The 18,605-nt window shown below is 58.3% G+C and overlaps 1 protein-coding gene across 4 annotated transcripts in view; it reads right to left on the bottom strand.

The window, feature by feature from the left end:
• Positions 1 to 18,605, bottom strand: part of Dpp6 (dipeptidyl peptidase like 6) — a 734,784-nt gene continuing 716,179 nt past the window's right edge. For all 4 annotated transcript variants that reach the window (XM_046455142.2, XM_046455141.2, XM_046455143.2 and 1 more), the window contains exons 19-26: positions 16,202 to 16,271; positions 13,510 to 13,704; positions 7,440 to 7,494; positions 4,998 to 5,109; positions 3,160 to 3,218; positions 2,198 to 2,270; positions 2,028 to 2,101; positions 1 to 519 (exon numbers count right to left, since the gene is read on the bottom strand). In XM_046455142.2, the coding sequence (XP_046311098.1) occupies positions 373 to 519; positions 2,028 to 2,101; positions 2,198 to 2,270; positions 3,160 to 3,218; positions 4,998 to 5,109; positions 7,440 to 7,494; positions 13,510 to 13,704; positions 16,202 to 16,271 (785 nt within the window). In that variant the 3' untranslated portion in view covers positions 1 to 372. The remainder of the gene's footprint in view (positions 520 to 2,027; positions 2,102 to 2,197; positions 2,271 to 3,159; positions 3,219 to 4,997; positions 5,110 to 7,439; positions 7,495 to 13,509; positions 13,705 to 16,201; positions 16,272 to 18,605) is intronic.

Below are 18,605 nucleotides of genomic sequence, written 5' to 3'. Positions count from 1 at the left end.
GTGGGTGGGGGGGTGGGGGGGTGGTCTTAATGCTACGACTGAAAGCTTGGACTTAGGGGCCGGTTTCCTGTGGGCTCAAAGTGGCCCTCACTGCCATCTGTCCATTGCTGTGTCCCCTGGGGGAGGGGCCATGGGATGTGCCAGTCACTGTGGGGCCAGGTGGAGGCGATGCTGCCGAGCTGCGAGGGGACACATCTCCACCGGGGAGGGAGCTTGTTTCCCAAGCCAAACTGCCTTAGGTACCCGAGAGGCATGCTGTGGAACCTCAACACCTCCGCCCGGCCCCCCGGGGGGGAGGAGGGCGGCAGGGGGATTCCTCAGTTGCATATTGTGGTAGAAAGAGCCACGTCTGTGCTGAGGGCTGGCACGCGGTCAGTCCTCCTCCTCGTCCTCTTTCGCGGTAGCGGCTGGTAGCTTGTCCTGGACCCTGAAGCATTCCACCAAGAAGTTGATGACGGACCTGTAGAGGTGCTGCTGGAGCGCAGCGCTGTGGAAGTAGTGGCCCTCGTCGGGGTATATCTGCAAGGAAGCCCAGGAGGAGTTACCACCCTGGCCCACCCTCCCCGGGGACACAGGGACCCTCCTGAGGAAACACACCCAGAAGCCCCCAGGCCTCCTACTGAATTCAGTCGGCACCATCAGTTCTGGCGGGTTTCAATGGCAAGGGCCATTCGCTCCTGGGACGCCTGCTGCCTCTGTGAGCAGGCTTGTTCCTGAGCAGGGGGACCAAGCCGGCCCTCTCCCCCGCACTGCTCCCCCCCCCCCCCAAGGGCCCCCCCCCCCCCCCCCCGCATTGCGCAGCGGGAGTCCGTGTGGTGTAGGCCTGTTTTCTGAATTTGCGACCTGGACACATGCTTGGGGTCTTCAGAGGCTGTAACCCGAATGGGGGTGCCAGGATTTCCATAAGAACGCTGCCCACGCCAGCCACCCTCTGAGTGGGGGAGGGTCCCGGAGGTGCGGAGCCCCGTTTCTGGCTGGCTACGGGCCTGGCCTTCCAGGTGTGCAGGTGGGAGGATGATCCTGACAGACTCTGTGACATGGTGTGTGAGAAGTCGATCTGGGATGTGGGAGGCCTGGCCCGCGGGCTGGTCCTGCTGGGTCAGAGCCCATTATTCTACGCCCCCCCCCCCCGTGCAATGACACCTCCTGCCCCTGGGGGCACTGTGCCGTTCCCCACACGAGGGGTTCCAAAGCCGTCTGCCAGCAGTGGGTTCTCAGGGACCCCAGACGGCTCTGTGTTTTGAATTCTCTTATGTCGCTGAGGGTGGCGTTCACCTTGACCTTATTATTTCATTAGGCTCGCATACTTATGTTAAAATAGGGAGCTCACAAAAGGGAATGGAGGAGGAGGTCTGCCTCCTCTTCCTTCTCTCCCACACGTGGTAGTCAGAGCCAGGCAAGCACATGCTGAGGAAGAGTCCCCATGGATCTCTGAAGCCCCAGAGACCATCGGGGTCCTACCTGTTTTACCAAAGGAACCAGAGGGCAAGAAGGAAATGGGAGAAGTGTCCAGAGGCAACCCCGTGTGTTGCTGGAGGGAGCCCAGGCTTGGTGCTGCTGGGTTGGTATTCAGAGCCAGTGAGGACGGACAGTGGGTTTGGTCCCTGGGAGGGGCAGCACTTGGTAACAGCCGCAGACGGTGCTGGGACTGCATGACAAGTGTTGTGGCCATGTGTGGCACTGTCCAGAGGGAGGCTGGCAAGAGCTAGGCCAACCCATGTCCCCATGCAGGAACACCCCACCGGCCACACTGCTGGGTGGGGCGTGTGCTGGCTGGCCCTGCTCACTGCCCAGGGACGGCGTGGTGTGCTGGCCTGTGTTCCTAAGGGATCTCGCTATGGCCTGAGTGTGGGGCTGAGCTACCGTCGTGAGGAGAAAAAGAAACCGTGTGCAAGTGTCTGAGAGGCTGTGCCCAGCCCACCGCCGATGTGCCCAGCACACACGAGTGCTGTGAGCCCCTCAGTTCTCTCCCCAGGAAGAGGATGTCTTGCTCCGAGCATGAAGCACAGCAGATGTGCATACTGTACCTGTAAGCTGTAATTAGCCTTTCCCTTAATGAGCTGTGTAATGAGCTCTGCTGTGTGCTGGAAGTGGATTTTTTCTGAAAGAAAAAGAAAAAGGAAGAGCAAAGCATTTGCCAACACCGTAACACCATCCGGGCGTCTCCACCGGCTGGGCCGAGGGCGCTGGTCCTCACCGTCCGCCGTGGCATGGATGAGCAGGAACTGCTGTTCCTCCAGCGCCGACACCCGGTGGGCCACCTTGGTCATCTGCACACATGGGAAGGGGACAGGTGAGGGGCTGCAGGGAGAGCGGGCTGGGATGGGAAGGAGTCCGGGAACACTAGGGGACTGGGATGCTCTATTCACAGTGCCGCCCCTGGAGCCCAGCTCCCGTCCTCTGCTCAGTCTTTAGGGAGAGAAGGCAGTTGAGGAGAGGAAGGGAGAGAGAACAAGGAGTTTCTTCAATGGCAGATGGCCTCGGAGGGCCATCGTTCCATCTGGAGCCCCTGGAGAGGCCCTGCCCCCAGGCAGAGCGGAATGGTGTCCTGTCTGAGAGCCACACCAAGTCCACTGGGTGCCCCGTGGTACCAGAAGCACTTCCTGTGCCTGTCCACAGCCTGTCTTCCCAGAGGAGAACAGCTCAGGTGCAGGGAGCAGGAGCCAGCCACAGCCTGTGTCCCAGTGGGTCAACCCGATACTCTCTCCCTCATCCCTCAAACCCTGTGGTGGGAACAGACGGCACTGGGAGAGGCCACATTTACCCGGTACAGAGTGTGGTAGGATGAGCTGGGGTTCTCAGCCTGAGGGTCTTTTTATTTCCGGCACTCGGGATTGAATCCAGAGAGCTTTGTCCCTGGACTACATCCCCAGTCCACTTCATTTTTTTTTATTTTGAGACAGGTCTCACTGAGTTGCTGAGGCTGGCCTTGAACTTGGATCCTCCTGCTTCAGCCTCCTGGGTAGTTGGGATTATAGGCATTCTGCCACCATGCCCAGCTCAGCCTGGGCTTTGAGGGGCAAAGGCCCTGGCCCAGAGAGAGGGGGCAGGCTGAAGATGGAGCCAGACTAGAGGGGAGCAGAGAGTGGGGGAGAAGAGGTTGCCCCATTCCACCTGCCCCCCCACCCCATCTCCCATGGCAATTGTGCTTCAACCTACCTCATATGCCCTGTTGTCCAGTCCGTGGAGGCCCAGGTACCGCTCAGAAAACGCAGATGCTGCATGGGGCAGAGGAGGGGTCAGCTCCTGAGCTCAAGGCCCCATCGTGCTGAGCCCAGACCCTAGGGATGGGCTGGGTGCAGGGACCAACCCACCGTACTTCATGGCAAAATGTTTGTTTTTAAACAACATCATCTGGGCATCTTGGTTTGTTGGGTGGGCGGCAAGAGAGTGCAGTTGTGTGTTCAAACGCAGGAGTGTTGCAAAACGGGAATTAGCAAACCTAATTAAGCTAGATCTTAGATAATCAGGAGTAGCCCCACTTCCTGTCCACACACAGGAACAGAAACACATGGCACGAGAGCACATTCCTATCAGCATTCACTTATGTTGTTGAAACATCTAGGCCCGTCCCTGCCTGATCCTAGTTCCAGGTCCAGGACCTACAGGGACCTGGCATTGGCCAGATGCCATCGTAGGTCAGTGCCTATGCCAGGAGGAATTCTACCCCCATCACGGGGTTCTGGGGAGTCCTTCATGAGTGGCGGAGACAGAGGATGGACTCCCCATCTCAGCACTGTGGCCATGGCTAAGTGCAGCCCTAGCATGCACGAGGTCCTGGGTACCGTGGCCAGCACCACACACACACACGCACACGCACACGCACACACACACACACATGACACAGAGGGCCACATGTGCATGCATTTGAATCAGATAAATGTGAAGCAGCATGATTAAGAAATTAAGAAAAAAATCTCACTGAATTTAAAAATCAAAAATATGCCACACAGATACCTAGGGGAAACTGACTCTTACTCAAAATTAGAACCAGGAGAGTTTCTTGTAGAATTCTGACTTGAAATCTACATTGGAAAGATCATGGAGCGTGCATGCCAAGATGGGGTGTCAGCTGTGGGCGCCCAGAGGCTGCTGGACCACAGTGGCCCCTGGATTGCTGCCTGGGGTCCACTGTTTTGAGATAGGGCGTGTGGTCTGAGAAGGCGTGGGGATTGGCGGCTTCCCGCAGGGCTCTGGCCAATAGGTGCCCTGGGCTCTCCACCCACAAGCCAGTACTGCTTGGGGTTGCCTGGCTGCCTTCAGCCCTGACCCAAGAGCAAGTTCTCAGAGCCACATAAATCACCCCTCTGCACGTCTTAAGATGGGTGAAGGTCACAAAGCCCCTCACAGTCAGAAAAAGGCTGGGTGATCAGAGGACAATGCAGGGAGCTTAAATCCCAAAACTGTGCTGCAAAGGGGCCACATCTGTGCCTGGGCAGAGGGCTGCTCCCACGCTGACCTGGGGGTCTCACCTCCACCAGTCTCCCACAGCCAGTCACCCTAACCACCCGTCCCCGGAAAGCCACTCTCTGCTGCCTGCCCAGCCAGGGAGAGCACTCGGGTGGAGCAGAACTCTTGACCTCCCTGAATTATTATCATCCAGGAGCAGCTGAGCCTTGCAGCCACCCGGCCCCTCTCAGTGAGCACATGCCTGCCAAACGCCCCAGGTGCCCAAGCTCAGTGCAGGGTCCTGCCTGGACTCTGGCAGCAAGGAGAAGGGCAGCCCAGGGGGTCCTGGAGGCCTCCTCGCCTTCTGTCCTGACTGCACTCTTGAGAGCTGGCCACCAGTTCTGGCTCCTGGTCTCGTGTGCTGCGGATGAGATCTGCTGGTATTGGGGGCTGGACACTTCCATTCAAAAGCAGTGCCTGACTCTCCCCGCTCCCAGGTTTGGTATGGACTGAGGGTGCCTGCCTGTGGTTGGGGTGCAGAGGTGCTGTGGGGGATGGCGTCAGGGCCACACAAAGGGGCCCAGTGCCAGGTCCTCTCCAGGCATTACCGTACAGCTTGAAGTCCGTTATTGGTGCCAGAGCAGAGCCACAGGTGAAGGTCTGGCCTTGATTTTCACCCTTGGCCGGGAGGATGTAAGTGCTCAGGTATCCGCCGTAGTCCTGGGAGAGCATGTCAGAGAGAGAAGACAGAAAGAAGAGCTCGCGTCCACCCCGCACCGTGGAACCGCCTCCGACACAGGAGGAGGGAACATTTTCACGTACTTTCTCTTTCTTTCTTTTCTTTTTTTAAATTAGTTTTAGTTGTCGATGGACACAATGCCTTTATTTTGTTTATTTATGTGGTGCTGGGGATCAAATCCAGGGCCTCACATAACTGCAGGTATTAGGTAGGCAAGCGCTCCACCTCTGAGCCCCAGCCCCAGCCCTTGGACTTTCTCTTTCTAATAAATGACTTGAAGATTTCTTTGAGGGCAGGAGGAGAGGCGCAGTAAGGCCCTTTCCAGCGAGGTGGTCTGCCCTCTCTGGGCTCCGAGCCGAGTGGCACAGCTGTGTGCAGGTGCAGCGGAGATGCCGCTGCTGACCAGGCGGCGCTGGCACGAGGGGCTGGAGCAGGCTGCTCTCCTCCACCGCCCCAGTGCAGGCCAGGCCAGGCCAGGGGGAGGACGGAGGGACCAGGACTGCACCCGACAGACACGTGTCCTGTGGGTGGGTCGAGCCCTCAGTTGACCTTGGGCTGTCCTGAAGGGCAGCTCCCCAGGGAAAGATTTACATCAGCGCCCACATAGCACCCTCAGAGCTGGTTGGCTCAAGCAGCTGCCGCCTGGTGAAGAAGAGCAGAGCCCAGGACACAGATGCGAGCTCTGAGGAGAAAGGCCCCAGAGAGCCAGGGGAGGGTGCAGGGCTGCCGGCGTGTGTGAGCAGGCCTCAGCTTGCATGTGAGTGTGTGCACGTGTACATGGGAACAGGTGAGCAAGCTTGTGTGTAAGTCTGCGTGACTGGTCTGTCAGTGTGTGTGTGTGAGTGTGTGAGTGTGTGGGCCTGCGCTGGGCTTGGGGCCGTGGCGAGTGGGGGCACCGCAGGCTGGATGGAGAGACTCCCGCCCTCTCCCTGTCTCGGGGAGCACAGGCGCCCCTCCCTGTGTGGAGCAGACCGTCTGCTCGGGGCTGTGTGGCATGATGAGGGACACAGAGCCCAGCTGCTCCTGGGCTCACCTGAGTGGACACAGAGGAAACAGGGTCCCAGAAGGTCCCCGAAGGCCAACCTTCTGGGACCGCAGGATGCTTCCTTCACAGGCTCTCGAAACCTATGTCTTAGGTCAAAACAGCCCCAACAAACTCTGCCCCTGGAAGGAGCGTGAGCCTCCAGGAGGGCAGAGGCCCAAGAAAGGCCGGCGGGGGCCGCGCACATCCGGGCCGGACTCCTGCTGTGGGCTGGGCGAGTGGGCCACATCTACAGGGTGCACGGTCCCTTCCCCGCAGTGCCCTTGGTTCCCGCAGGCTGGGCCAGCCATCACTGGGAGAGCCCAGTGACCACCAGGTGACCCTTGCACCTGCTGTGTCCAGAGCAAAGGTCTCATGGGTGGGATGTCTAGGCAAGGATGGAGGCCGAGGAGGGAGAGTGAGGACCATGGAGACTGACCAGCGCCCCAGCTTTGGCCACCAGTCTGTTAGGAAGTGACTTCCAGAGGCATGTGCGTGATAAGAGGTGACCCCTGGGATATACTCATCAGCCATCCAGCTGGCTCTGGGGCCTCTCAGGCAGGGAGTGGCCTCCATATGCCTAGAGAGCCTCTGGGATAGTCCCAGGCTCTGGTCTGTCCCACAACCAGGAAGGTCGCATGCTCCCTCCCCAGTGCTGGGCGCCATAATTTTGGAGCTGCTTCCCAGATGACCTGCTGGCGCCTCCCCCTGCAGTGGGCTTATGGTGGGGGCCTCTGTGCACAGCCCCGTGGTCTTGCCTTCTGGAGATCAAGAGGCCTCGGTCCAGGCACAGGGCGGTGGACACATCAGAACCATAGTGTGGCTCTCCAGGCACCCAGCTCCCAACCCTGGGCCTCTACTGTGGCCTGCCTATACCCGCCACGGCCCTGACCTGGGCCCCCAGGTGGACACTCCTCTGGTCTGACACTGAGCCTCCTCCCCCTCCACTAAGCAAAGGTGGAGATAGAAGGACACCCAGAAACAGACTCCACTGCCCTCGTTTCCTGGGTCCCACAGCAAAAGCAGCCACAGGCTCCGGAAGAAGATACTGAGGACACACAGAGCCCTCCAGCAAGGACCCAGCCGCTCGCTCTCGGCTTTCAGGTACTGCGATGAGAAGCACTGGTCATGGCTGATGAATGACGGCTCCCTCTGCTGCAAACACAACGCTGCCAACCTCCTGCTCTTCAAAGATAAGCACTCACTCCCCAGACCCCAGACAACCCCACGGGTCAGGGGAGCCTGCTCAAGACGCAGCAGAGGGGCCTGGACAGGAGACGGCACACTCACCTTCCCGAACACAGCCACCCGCGTTCTGTCGATGTACTGCTCCTTCAGCATGGTCCTGCAAGGTCAAGGAGGGGGGAGGGGACTCAGTGGCCCCGGGGCTGTGCTTTGTGCCCAGTGGCCCACAGACACTTCCCACCATCTTCTCAAGCATGAACACCCCTCTTTGAGGGGTGGTCCTCTGGGGCCAGCAGGGGTCCAAGGAGCCCTGGTTGTGAGCTGCAGGGCTTAGAGTGGACCTCTGAGCTCATCCCACTGTGGTGCCCTTGTCCCCAGTTCTTGGAGACGGCCCCTGTTTCCCTAGATGACCAGATACACTCCTTCCTTAAGTCCCCTGCCATGGCCCTGCTGGGGAGCAACCAGCTGGTGTCCAGTCGGATGTCCCAGGGCCTGCTGCCTCCTCCCCAGAATCTTCCCACGCTCCTCGCTGTGTCCTCCTGTGTCCTCAAAGTGACTGCAGTCTTTCTGGTTCCCGGACCCTACGTCTGCATCCGTCCTGCCACCTGCTGGGGGTTCCCGGGATAGCTGGCTGCGTTCTGAAATGGTGCGGGTTTCCCTGGGGGCACCTGCCACCCGCCCGCAGCTCTGCTCTCCAGTTTCTCTCTACTTCTTGGTGTGTTCTGGCTCCTGTTTGTTCCATTCTGCTGGATGGTGCCACCTGCACTCATCTACGCCCTCCTCGGCCAGAAGAGGTGTGACGCTCTAGGTGCTGGGTCCCAGGGGCCCCCTCCCAGGCCTGCCAACTTGCCAAGGACCCCGGACCCCAGGATGTGGCAGCCGCCCCTGGGTGGAACAGCGTTCTGCTGCTGATGACAGAAGACAGGACAAGTTCTGGGGGGCAGGGTGTGCCTCTGCTTGGAGTGGCAAGGGCCACAGGAGGTGACTTCCTTGGCTTCAGCAAAACTGGGGTGATTTTTGGTTGTCATGTCATTGTTTTAGTGTAACGGGTTTCCCCAGGTTACTTCTAGAACACTGGGGACCAAGGCCGTTTCCCTCCATGCCTCGGTTTGAGTACTAGCTGAGCACAGAACAGGGTGCTGCCTCCTCCTCCTCCTTCCTCTCCTGCTTACTGAGTACCTGCCATTCATAAGGCCCTGGGTCAGTCTTGGGGACAAATGTCAAATAACATACGGGTCTTGACTTCCAGAAGCTTCTGCTCTCAGAGTCAGGATCCCTGCCTCCCACTGTGACTCAGCCACAGGAGTTTGGGACCTTCAGGCAGGTCCTTAGACTTCAGGGTCTCAGTCCTCAGGATCAACTCAACAGGCTCCCAGTGTTGAGACAGGGGCTCAGTGGAGGCGGGAACAGACAAGCCAATTAAGTGTAGTCTGCGTTCCAAATGGTGCTGCCCCAGCCTTCCAGAGTCGAGGGAGGGTTGGAGGACAGGAACCCAGAGCTGCCCACGACCTGCTCTGTGGTGAGCATTTACAAAGCGCCCCTCCCTCTCCCTCTGACGGCTGGCTTAGCTGCACCCAGAGAGCTGATGTCATTACCCGCCCCTCAGCTGCTCCTGGGCAGTGGGCAGTGGGGAATGGAGCCGTGGCCACTGGGTTAAGGAATCCAGAGGCAGACACTTGCGGGATGGCTGGCGGGCTGGGAGTGGCTGCCTCTCTGGGGGAGGGCAGGTGACGGTGGGGCAGGAGCAGGGAGGCAGGATGGCCGTGATGCTGGGCATCTGTGAGGGCTGCACTGTGTCCCTGCAAAGACGCACTGAGACCCTAATCCCCAGACTTCAGCAGGAGGCTATATTTGGAAACAGGATCAATGGTAGATGTACTTAATTTGGGATGAGATCTCCCTGGAGTAGGGTGGGGCCCTAATACAATGTGACTAGAGCCCTTCCAAGAGGAGAGACACCGGGGAAAGCCATGTGATGTGATGGTGGGACACAGGGTGATGCACCCACCAGCCACAGGACCTGGACGCCTGAGCTCCGAGGGGCTGGCAGAGGCAGGAAGGACCCTGCTGCCGGTTTCAGAGGCGTGGTCCCTTCCACACATGGCTACGGGGGCCTGGCCTTGGAGAACCAGTGCTTTTTCTTTTTAAAAGTAGTGTCCTCCAGATTTGGGACTTGAGACTTGTGTGCACACACACACAATACATGCTCACGCACACGCACACACCCTCCTCTCTCACTCACGCACATTCTCTTGTACACACTCACTCTCACTTACACACACACACACTCGTCTCTCTCACTCACACACACTCGAGCTCACATGCCAGGTCACCACCACTGCACTGTGTGTGTGGACACCATTACTGCAGGGGAAATGCCCCGGGGAGGAGGGCCTTATTCTCCGAATTCCTGAATTTCCCTTCAAGGCCCTGAAGTCTATACACTCTACAGAAGTCTATCTGGGTAATCTCGAAGAGTCTGGCATGACCAGCTAGTTCAAGAAGGGTCAACCTGGCCCATGAGACTTCTCCCCAGGGCCACGTGTCCGTCCAGGCCACGTGGCTGGGGATCCGTGTGCAGCCTGTGGAGCATGTGATGAACCTGAGTGGGCCCAGGCCCTCTGGAGGACATGGCCAGGGTCTTGGTTCCTTTCTGATTTGTGAAACTTTCCTTGTTTTATCGTTGTCCATGACTACCTTGGGTCTTTGGTTGGCCTCTCCTCTAATGGCCGGGTGGTAGATCCCGCTAACGATGCCCACCTGGAAATGACCGTGTTCTTCCCAGGACCAAGTACTCTTGTTATCTTGTAGCAATGTTCCCACTAACCAGCTGGGCAGCTGCCGCAGGAAGATTTGCTTGTGGACATGGACCCTGCTGTATGGGAGGCAGGTCCTGCGAGTGGTGGGCTGCTTACTGCTGGGGGATGCGGACACACTGCCAGGAGCTGACAGAGCCAGTCAGGCATCTTTCTTGATCCAGCTGGTACTTCGCTCAGTTGCAGGTCTGGGTGGAGGGGTCCAGAGGACCCCAAAACTCACACCCTCAAGAGGTGTGAGCGGGGAGCAGGCCTGAAGCGCAGTGACAGTGACAATGGCTGGGACGTGCTGCGCAGACGGCAGCTCTGAGCTCGGCAGGCAGACAGAGCAGACGCCTTGCCCTCGGCTAGGAGCGGGCACTGTGCCACGGGAGGCCAAGGAGCCCTCATGGGTGGCAACGGGAGCCTCAGTGACACAGAGAGCCTGTGGGCTTTGCGGGGACCTAGACAGAGCTGCTGTCTGCAGGTGCCCTGCTGTGCCTCCTGCCCTGCCCTGCACCCCCTCACCATGCGCTGGTTCTGCCCTTGGGGGCCCGCAGAGCCCAGAGGGAGCGGGGCAGGAGGTGAGATTTTAGCTGGAAGGAAAGGATGTCAGGAGACAAGTCAAGACCTCGAGGGGTGCGTAGGCAAGCAGGGGCCGCTCGACCCTCACCAGCCAGGTCCGTCCCACCCCTCCACGGGCTCCGCACTAGGATCCATCCACCCCTCTACTCGCCCTTGCTCTTCCATGGTCCACCCGCGCAGTGGGTATCAGGAGCCCTGGGCTGAGCCTTGCATTACCCTGGCCTTTGGAACATGCGTCTCCTGTTGCCATCTGGCTGTCGCCTATTCACCCCTCAAGGTCTAGGCCATGGGCACCTCTCACTGAAGCCCTTCTGGGCTGGGTCACTTGCTTCTGTAGCACTGTGCTCCCAGAGCTAGTGTGGCTCTGCCGGGGCCCACATCAGGTGTCGACGTGACCATCCCTCCTCACACAGGGGACTTCTCTCCCTTAGCTGCTGATGGGACATGAGGTCCAACGGGCTCCAGCAGAAAAGGACCAGCTGCAGGGAGATGGGGAATGGGATGGCTTGTGAGAGTGGGGAGCCTTGGGAGTCAGCTGGGTGGGCCTCGGGATGTTTGTCCTGCCCAAACTGGCCATTCTGAGTAATGGGACCACAGACCCCACTCCGCAAGAGCCAAAGTTGTGTGGCTGGACACAGGGGGCACCCTGCGGCCTCCTGGTGGCTCTAAGTTTTGCAGTTGTTTCTGTGCTCTTGTCCTGTGAGCTCCGGTGGTTGAGATTCGACGTTGCTGACGGTTTTTTCTCGAACAGGTTCTATCTCGTTTTTGAACACATGGCTGGCCCATTCCTTATTTTTGGAAAAGAATGTGAGCGTGGAACTGCTCTGTCCTCCTGTTCTCTGGGGGGCAGCAGGGCGTACCAAGTGCTGCACCTGAGCCTGAAGGACACCTGACCTTCCACCTGCTCCTCAGTGGGAGAGGAGCCTGAGCTGGGTAGGGAGAGGATAGAGTGCGAGGGGGCAGGGGAAAGGCCCCGGGAGGAGGGACAGCCCGCCTGCAGCCCTCTGGCCTCCTCTTCCTCCTCTTGGGAACCTTCTGCAGTACACATGGCCGGCTGCTGGCCTGCAGCCACAACTTCTCCTCCTTCAACACGGAAACCAGGGGTTCTCGTCCCTCGTCCTTCCTCTGCCAGGAGGGGGCCCCAGCAGGAGAAAGTGGCCCACGTGGTCTCAGGGTGACTGCCTGCACCCTCTTGCTGGTGCTGGTGCTGGTGCTGGGCTCTGGGTTCGGAATCAGCCAGGGCAGGGCAGGGCCGTGGAAGGAGAGGGTTGTGAGCTGAGTCTTGGGGAGCTCCCCCTTCCTTCATGGAGGTTTCTGGAAGTGGCCTCCACCTGCCTGAACCTGATGGAGGTGCATGAAGCGGCACGGAGCAGGTGCCTCTGATGGCCATCCTGGGATCAAGTGAGGAGTTAGCTCAGGACAAGGTCATGTGGTGGATAAACAGATGGAGAGGGCTGGGTCTTCAGTAGGACTGTTGGTCTCTGGATCTCTTACCCCGGGATCTGCTGTCCCTGTGGACTTTCAGAGCCAGCACAGTTCCTTGTTGAGGTGTGTGTGTGTGTGTGTGTGTGTGTGTGAACATGCACACGTTGACTTCAGGCAAACACGACCTTGCAGTGCACCTTCCTGACTACCAGGTCCTCGATGTCTCCCTGTGTCTTGTCTGTAACACACGCAGGGGAAGGTATTGCCTTCTCCACGTTCACCTGGCTCCTGACACCCTGGAGAAGCCACTTGTCCCCCTCACTGCGTCATGGGTTTAAAGTCCTTTATCGTGTGAAACCACATGCTATCCATTAAAAAAAAAACAAAACAAGAGAAAATGTTCTGCCAAGCCAGTGATGTGACCCCTTCAAAAGCTGCAAAGTAAACTGGAATGGTAACTGGCACAGAGGGGCAGTCAGCTGTGGCTCTGTGCTGTGTGTCCCCCTCACACGCCCGGGCCCAGCAGGTGCACCTTATTGGCATGAGGGTGGTGCAGGCGCCCCTCTCGGGCTGGAGACACTGCTTCGTCATGGGCCTGGTCATGCTTTCTCTTCCCTGTCCTCCCTGCCCTCCCAAGTGTGCGTCTGCACAGTCCACTGATGGTTCAGGGCACCTGTCAGGGAGCCCCGGTCAGCGGCTCACCATGTTGTGCCACAAGACGGGGAACTGTCTCCAGAGCGAGCCTGAGGGCAGCCAGCGTCTGGTCTGCACAGCTTCCTCATGTCTCTTTATTTCCAGGGCAGATGACATTCAGTAAATGACTGAGCCCTGCCCCTTGGTGCTGGGCACTGCCTGACCTGGGTAGCACCTGGTTGGTCTCATTGGCCCAGTGACAAGGATGGAAGGGGACGGATAGGACGAAGATGCACCAGTCCCTAGAATCGAGGAGGACGTTTCTGACCCCCCACCTGCACCTGCCCAGGGCTGTCTCCTCCGTAATGAGGGTGACCCTCTGCATGACCCCACTCGGATTCTCTTTCTGTCCTTCCTGCCCTACCTTCTCTTCCCTGTGACGAATGGCAAAGATGAGTGTGGACACGGGCAACACTGGCCACACGGAGAAGCGAGGCAGCCCCACTGCCAGTCTCTGCCTCCAGCACGTGTTGTGACCACTCAACCCAGGAGCCACACAGCTGTGGGGACACCACAGGAAGGTCTCCCTGGGGCCTGCTCTGGACTTGCACACAGAGCTTTCTAAGTGAGAGTGGGCGGCAGGCAGGATGCGAGCACTGACCACAAGTGCCCATCCCATGGCCCTGGGCAGAGCCCCACTGGAGGACGTGCCCCTCGTCCCGCGGACAGGTGCTCACCTCACGGCCTCCATTTGGTCCTTCTCCTCCAGGGCGCCCAGCCGCCTCCTCACTTCATGCAGGAGCTTGGTGCCTTGGAAGCCGCTGCCTCGGCCGTCACATTTGACCACCACCGCCCCGTGGCTGCTCACCATCACCGTCTCCCAAGTCACCTCAAACTTCTCCGTCACACTCTGGCTCCCGGGAGTGCCGTCCCTGGAAGACGGTCACAGCTCAGCGTGCTACAGGGTGGGCCCGCGTGTCTGCAGGTTCTTTCCTAAAGGACCCTGCCCTTGACCCACATGCTGACCCCTTAGTCCCAGGTTCCCTGCCAGCGTGGGCGAGCTGAACTGTTCACACACATGGGTGGAGGTGTGCATGGGTGTGCGTAGAGGTGTGTGTGGGGGTGTGTATGGTTTATGTGCAGGTGGTGTGTGGGTGGTGGGGGTGTGTGTAGGTACATGTGCAGTGTGCATGCGTTTTGTGTGTGTGTGTGTGTGTGTGTTGTTGGCAAAACTGTGTTAAACCAGTCCAAACATCAAGGGATGTGAGTTCAGGTTGGCGTCTATACCACAGTTCAGGTTGGTGTCTGTATGTTATACTCATAACAAAGCCTTTGTGTAACTTAGGGGCTAAGCCCAGGATGGCAGCTGGGCGAGGCCAGCAGGGTCCCTGGAGCTCCATCAGGTGTTCACCAGGTGGGCAATGTCCTATGCTCCCTACAGCCACCCAGCGCAGGCCCCTGCTGGGACTCATCCTTCTCAGCCTCCAGAGGCAAGAGAGCTCCACGGCTCCCCCTGCCCCCTGGGTCTGGGAAGGACAGGTGGGAAATGGAGAAGGGCAGTGTTAGACCCTGGAGTCCTTCCGTAGTGGCACCATCTCCTCCACAGAAAATCTTAATTAAGCTTCTCCAGAATCTTCACCATAACTGACTCTACAAAAGAGTTCAATTAGTTAAACTTCTTATTTCCTGTCGCTCTACCTTACTTGGCCTGAAAGACAGCACCCCAGGTGCTGGACGCCCCTTTACTAGTTTTTCACAAAAATTTATCAGTATAGTGGTTTGTAGAAGTGTGTTTACAAATGCAAAGTGTGATTTAAAAAAGACAGACCCTTTAACAAGGCCTCTGGCCTTGAGCTGGGCTTCACAGAGACATCTACATTTCTAAGATAAGCTAACAGCTGGCAGGGGGAGGAAAGAAAGGGGAGAGAAGCTCCCCCCTTCTCAGGTGTCTTCCTTGAAGGGTTAACTTTCCCAGAACAGTGAAAACAAAAAGCTGCTTTATGTGAACTCCCACAGACTGAGAACTTCTGAGCCCCTCCCCTCACAGGCTGGGTATAAACTTCTGAAAATGCCTGAACTCGGGGTTCAGGGGGATTGATTGATTACAGCAAAAGCTTTCCCCTCTGAACCTGGCTATAGCCAAATAAACCTGCTTCTAGTTCCTATTTGGTGTCTTGCCTCATCTGTCCCCTGCAACAATCCCAGAGCTTCTTGTGTGAGTGCAGGTAACCCATCCACCTTGCTGTTAGCATAAGGGCCCTGTTAACATGCACACCAAGGATAGGAACCCAGCCTGCAAAGAGCCCCAGGCAGACCCAGCCTCTTCTGAGGTGCTTACAGAGCATGTGAAAGGATCTTGGTGTCTAAAGCAAGGGTCTGCTGGCCAGCTGGAGGAAAACTACACATTCAGGGCCATCTATGGATGATGCTTGGTTCCTGGCAGTGAGAGGTGAGCTGGTCCAGCTATCAGAATGCAAGTAGCAGGCAGGGTCCAAGGCTTAGGCCTCCCCGTCTGTGCTCAGGGACAGCCTAACCTGGAAGGTCCCCTCCTGCCCTCCATGAGCTACCTTCAGGAAAGGCCCCTCCATCCTCCATGAGCTACCTTCAGGAAGGCTCCATCCTGCCCTCCATGAGCTATCTTCAGGAAGGTCCCCTCCTGCCCTCCATGAGCTATCTTCAGGAAGGTCCCCCCTGTCCTCCATGAGCTGTCTTCAGGAAGGTCCCCTCCTGTCCTCCATGAGCTATCTTCAGGAAGGTCCCCCCTGCCCTCCATGAGCTATCTTCAGGAAGGCTCCATCCTGTCCTCCATGAGCTATCCTCAGGAAGGTCCCCCCTGCCCTCCATGAGCTGTCTTCAGGAAGGTCCCCTCCATCCTCCATGAGCTATCTTCAGGAAGGTCCCCTCCATCCTCCATGAGCTATCTTCAGGAAGGTCCCCTCCTGTCCTCCATGAGCTATCTTCAGGAAGGTCCCCCCTGTCCTCCATGAGCTATCTTCAGGAAGGTCCCCCCTGTCCTCCATGAGCTATCTTCAGGAAGGTCCCCCCTGTCCTCCATGAGCTATCCTTAGGAAGGTCCCCTCCTGCCCTCCATGAGCTATCTTCAGGAAGGTCCCCTCCTGCCCTCCGTGAGCTATCTTTGCTGTTGCTCAACATGGTGCTGGCCAATCAGACAATCCCTGGTGTCTGACTAAGCACTTGCTGTCTTTGAGGCAGCCTGCCTTGGAGTAGCCTGGGAGGGGCCTCCACCCTCCTGCAGGCTCTCGGGGTCTCTGGGAGCCATGGAAGGAACCTGGCCTTTGCTGGCTGTCTTAACTGGCTGGGTGCTGTGCTTGCACTCTAGTCTCCCCTGCTCATCTGTCCCCAGGCTCAGGTTCACCTCTCCTGGTGTCTTGAGCCCCAACACAAAAGGAAAGAGGCAGCTGTACTCACACCACTAGGAGCAAGGGGTAGTGGGCCGTGTCCGTGAAGGTCGCTGGCTTTAGGATCTGCATCGGCAAGTCTGTGGAGAAATGGAACACAGCGGTGGTCAGGGGGAGGATGGGCCAGCAGTGTGGATGGCGGGGCACCCCTTGTATCTGTGTCTGCAGGGTTGTGGGGGCCTGTGGGCGCTCTGGGGAGGTGTCGGTGGAAATCTAGAGAGCAGTCTGGCCTTCCTCTCAGTGGCTCTGGCCTGCTGTGTGCCTGGAGGCTCCATTTCTGGCTGGAGCTTAAGGTCCACCTCCTAGGAGTGTACATTGAAACCAGGAAGGACAGGTTCCTGTGGTGCCTGCCAGCAGAAAAGCCCCACGGGAGTATGAGGCCCAGTCAGGGCAGCCACTGCCACATCTGCCACATTTTGGGGACAGGTGTTTGGGGAAAGGAAGACTGAGGGACGGGGCTGAGGTGGGGGAGAGGGACACAGCCCTTGGGGGCTTTGCCAGTCCCTGTCTTCAGGTTCATGCTGGCAGGTCTGACTGTCTGCTGGAGCCACAGGAAGAGGACCCTGGGAAAAGAGCTGGTCCCGCAGCCACCGTGGTCATTGGGTTTGGTCCTCGGCAGTGTGTGGGGGGTGAGAACAGAGCCTCAAGCAAACTGGCCCACTGGTTTCCTCTGTCCACCTCTCCCCAACAAGCCTCCTTGCCCAAATTAGAATTTGTTTGTTGACATTAACTACAACCCAGATTACCAAAGGCACAGCAATTAAATTGGAATTAGTGGCTTTTCAATACAATCACTAACCAGGCACACCCGGCCCGGGGCAGCCTGGCTCTGACACAGCTTCTCATTACTGATCCAGGCTGAATGTTAATGGCTTGCAAATTGGATCAGTGATCCAGGGACTGGCAGAGAGGCAGGCACTGACTTTGTCATTTACATGTCCCTAGAACGTGGTGTGGGCTGCTGTCTGCCACCCAGCACCCGCGGGCATACCTGGGGAAGGGGTTAGCTGGGCTCCTTCAGGGGAGTCCTTCCTGCAGCCTGCCTGGCTTCCCAAGGCGCCTGCACTCCAGCAGAAGTGGAGCACAAAACAGAGGCCAGGAGGGCCAGCACCGGGGACGTGCTTGCTCCTAAGGGGCGGCATCAGTCCCCGAACACCCAGCTGTGCCCCCTCCCTGCATGGTGCCCGCTTTCAAGTAAAGCTGTGCCAGGGGCGCTGGCAGCAGGCGGGAGCTGGCATTGGCTCCTCAAGGCCGGCTCTGCACTTCTTGAGAGGAGGGTGACGCTGGTGCCCCAGGCATCAGGATTGGAAGCTTGGGGACAGCAGTGGAGGGGAGAGAGCTAGGCTGCGCGGCAGGGACACTGGGGCCGGGAGCCCACACGCTGGGCACGATACCCCACAGCATAAACACATTTCTTGGCCAAAGCTGATTGTCCCAGCCTCTGCTCACGGTGTTCCTGTGTTCAATTCTCTGTCCTTGAGGCCCTCTCTCTTGGGTCCTTCCTCAGAGCAGTCACAGAGGGGCAATTCAAGAGGTAACTCTGGATTCTGAGGTGGCGGGGGACTTGCAGCACATCACACTTACAGACTTCTTGGACTTTGGAAGGTGGGCGTAGCTTCCTGCAGGACAGTGGCCCACATGCCTTCTAGCCACATTTAGGTGATCTCAATAGACTTTGCACACACTGTGAGCTGTGACTGGGACATAGAGGCCCCGGGTGTTTGGCTGAGTGAGCTGGGGATGCACTGTGGGGTGGCTTGGCCAGGCAGGCCCCACTCTGCAGCCCTCCTATGTGCTGGGTGTCACAGCAGCCTCCCCACACTGCATTCCTTCCCACTGAAGTGGCACTCCTCTGAGTGGCACTCCTCTGAGTGGTACTCCAAGCTTCTTATACAACTGAACACCCCCTGCAGGGGCCATCCAGTCTGATGTCCCGGAGAGTCGTCCCATGACCATCGGGGTCCTTTCTCACACCTCCTCTGAACAGGCATGGCCTTTGCTTCCTGCTCCCCACGGTGAGCTGTAGCTGGCAGCGTGGTCCATCTGATTGCTTCCCTGGGTGGGCCTTGGTCCCTGCCCTGAGAGGCACAGTCTGCCAGGTAGCTGGGTCTTCTCTAGGTCATGGAGCACAAGGGTATCTGCTCGCACTTCAGGGTCCCCTGAGCCAGGTCACAAGCTGCTGTCCTACCTACTGAATGGGACAGGGTGGATCCAGAGCACCTGCTACGAGGCCAGGTGCCTGCACCTCCTCCCTGCCCCTCAGCACAGCCCAGCACCCTCTGAGGAGCCCGTCACCTGCTCTTCCTCTCCAGGCTTTGCTCTGACAGTGGCTGTCCGGCACGTCACTGTTCACCCAAAGGGGAGCCCTAGGGACGACTCAGAGACGCTGGGAAGGACTTGAGGGCAACCTGCAG

This window comes from Marmota monax, unplaced genomic scaffold, assembly GCF_021218885.2.
Source record: "Marmota monax isolate L192 unplaced genomic scaffold, Marmota_monax_Labrador192_F-V1.1 WCK01_AAM20220418_F8-fsc00226, whole genome shotgun sequence".
NCBI classification, from domain to species: domain Eukaryota; kingdom Metazoa; phylum Chordata; class Mammalia; order Rodentia; family Sciuridae; genus Marmota; species Marmota monax.
Note: the sequence above shows the minus strand (reverse complement) of the source record. Positions and strands in the feature narration are given on the sequence as shown.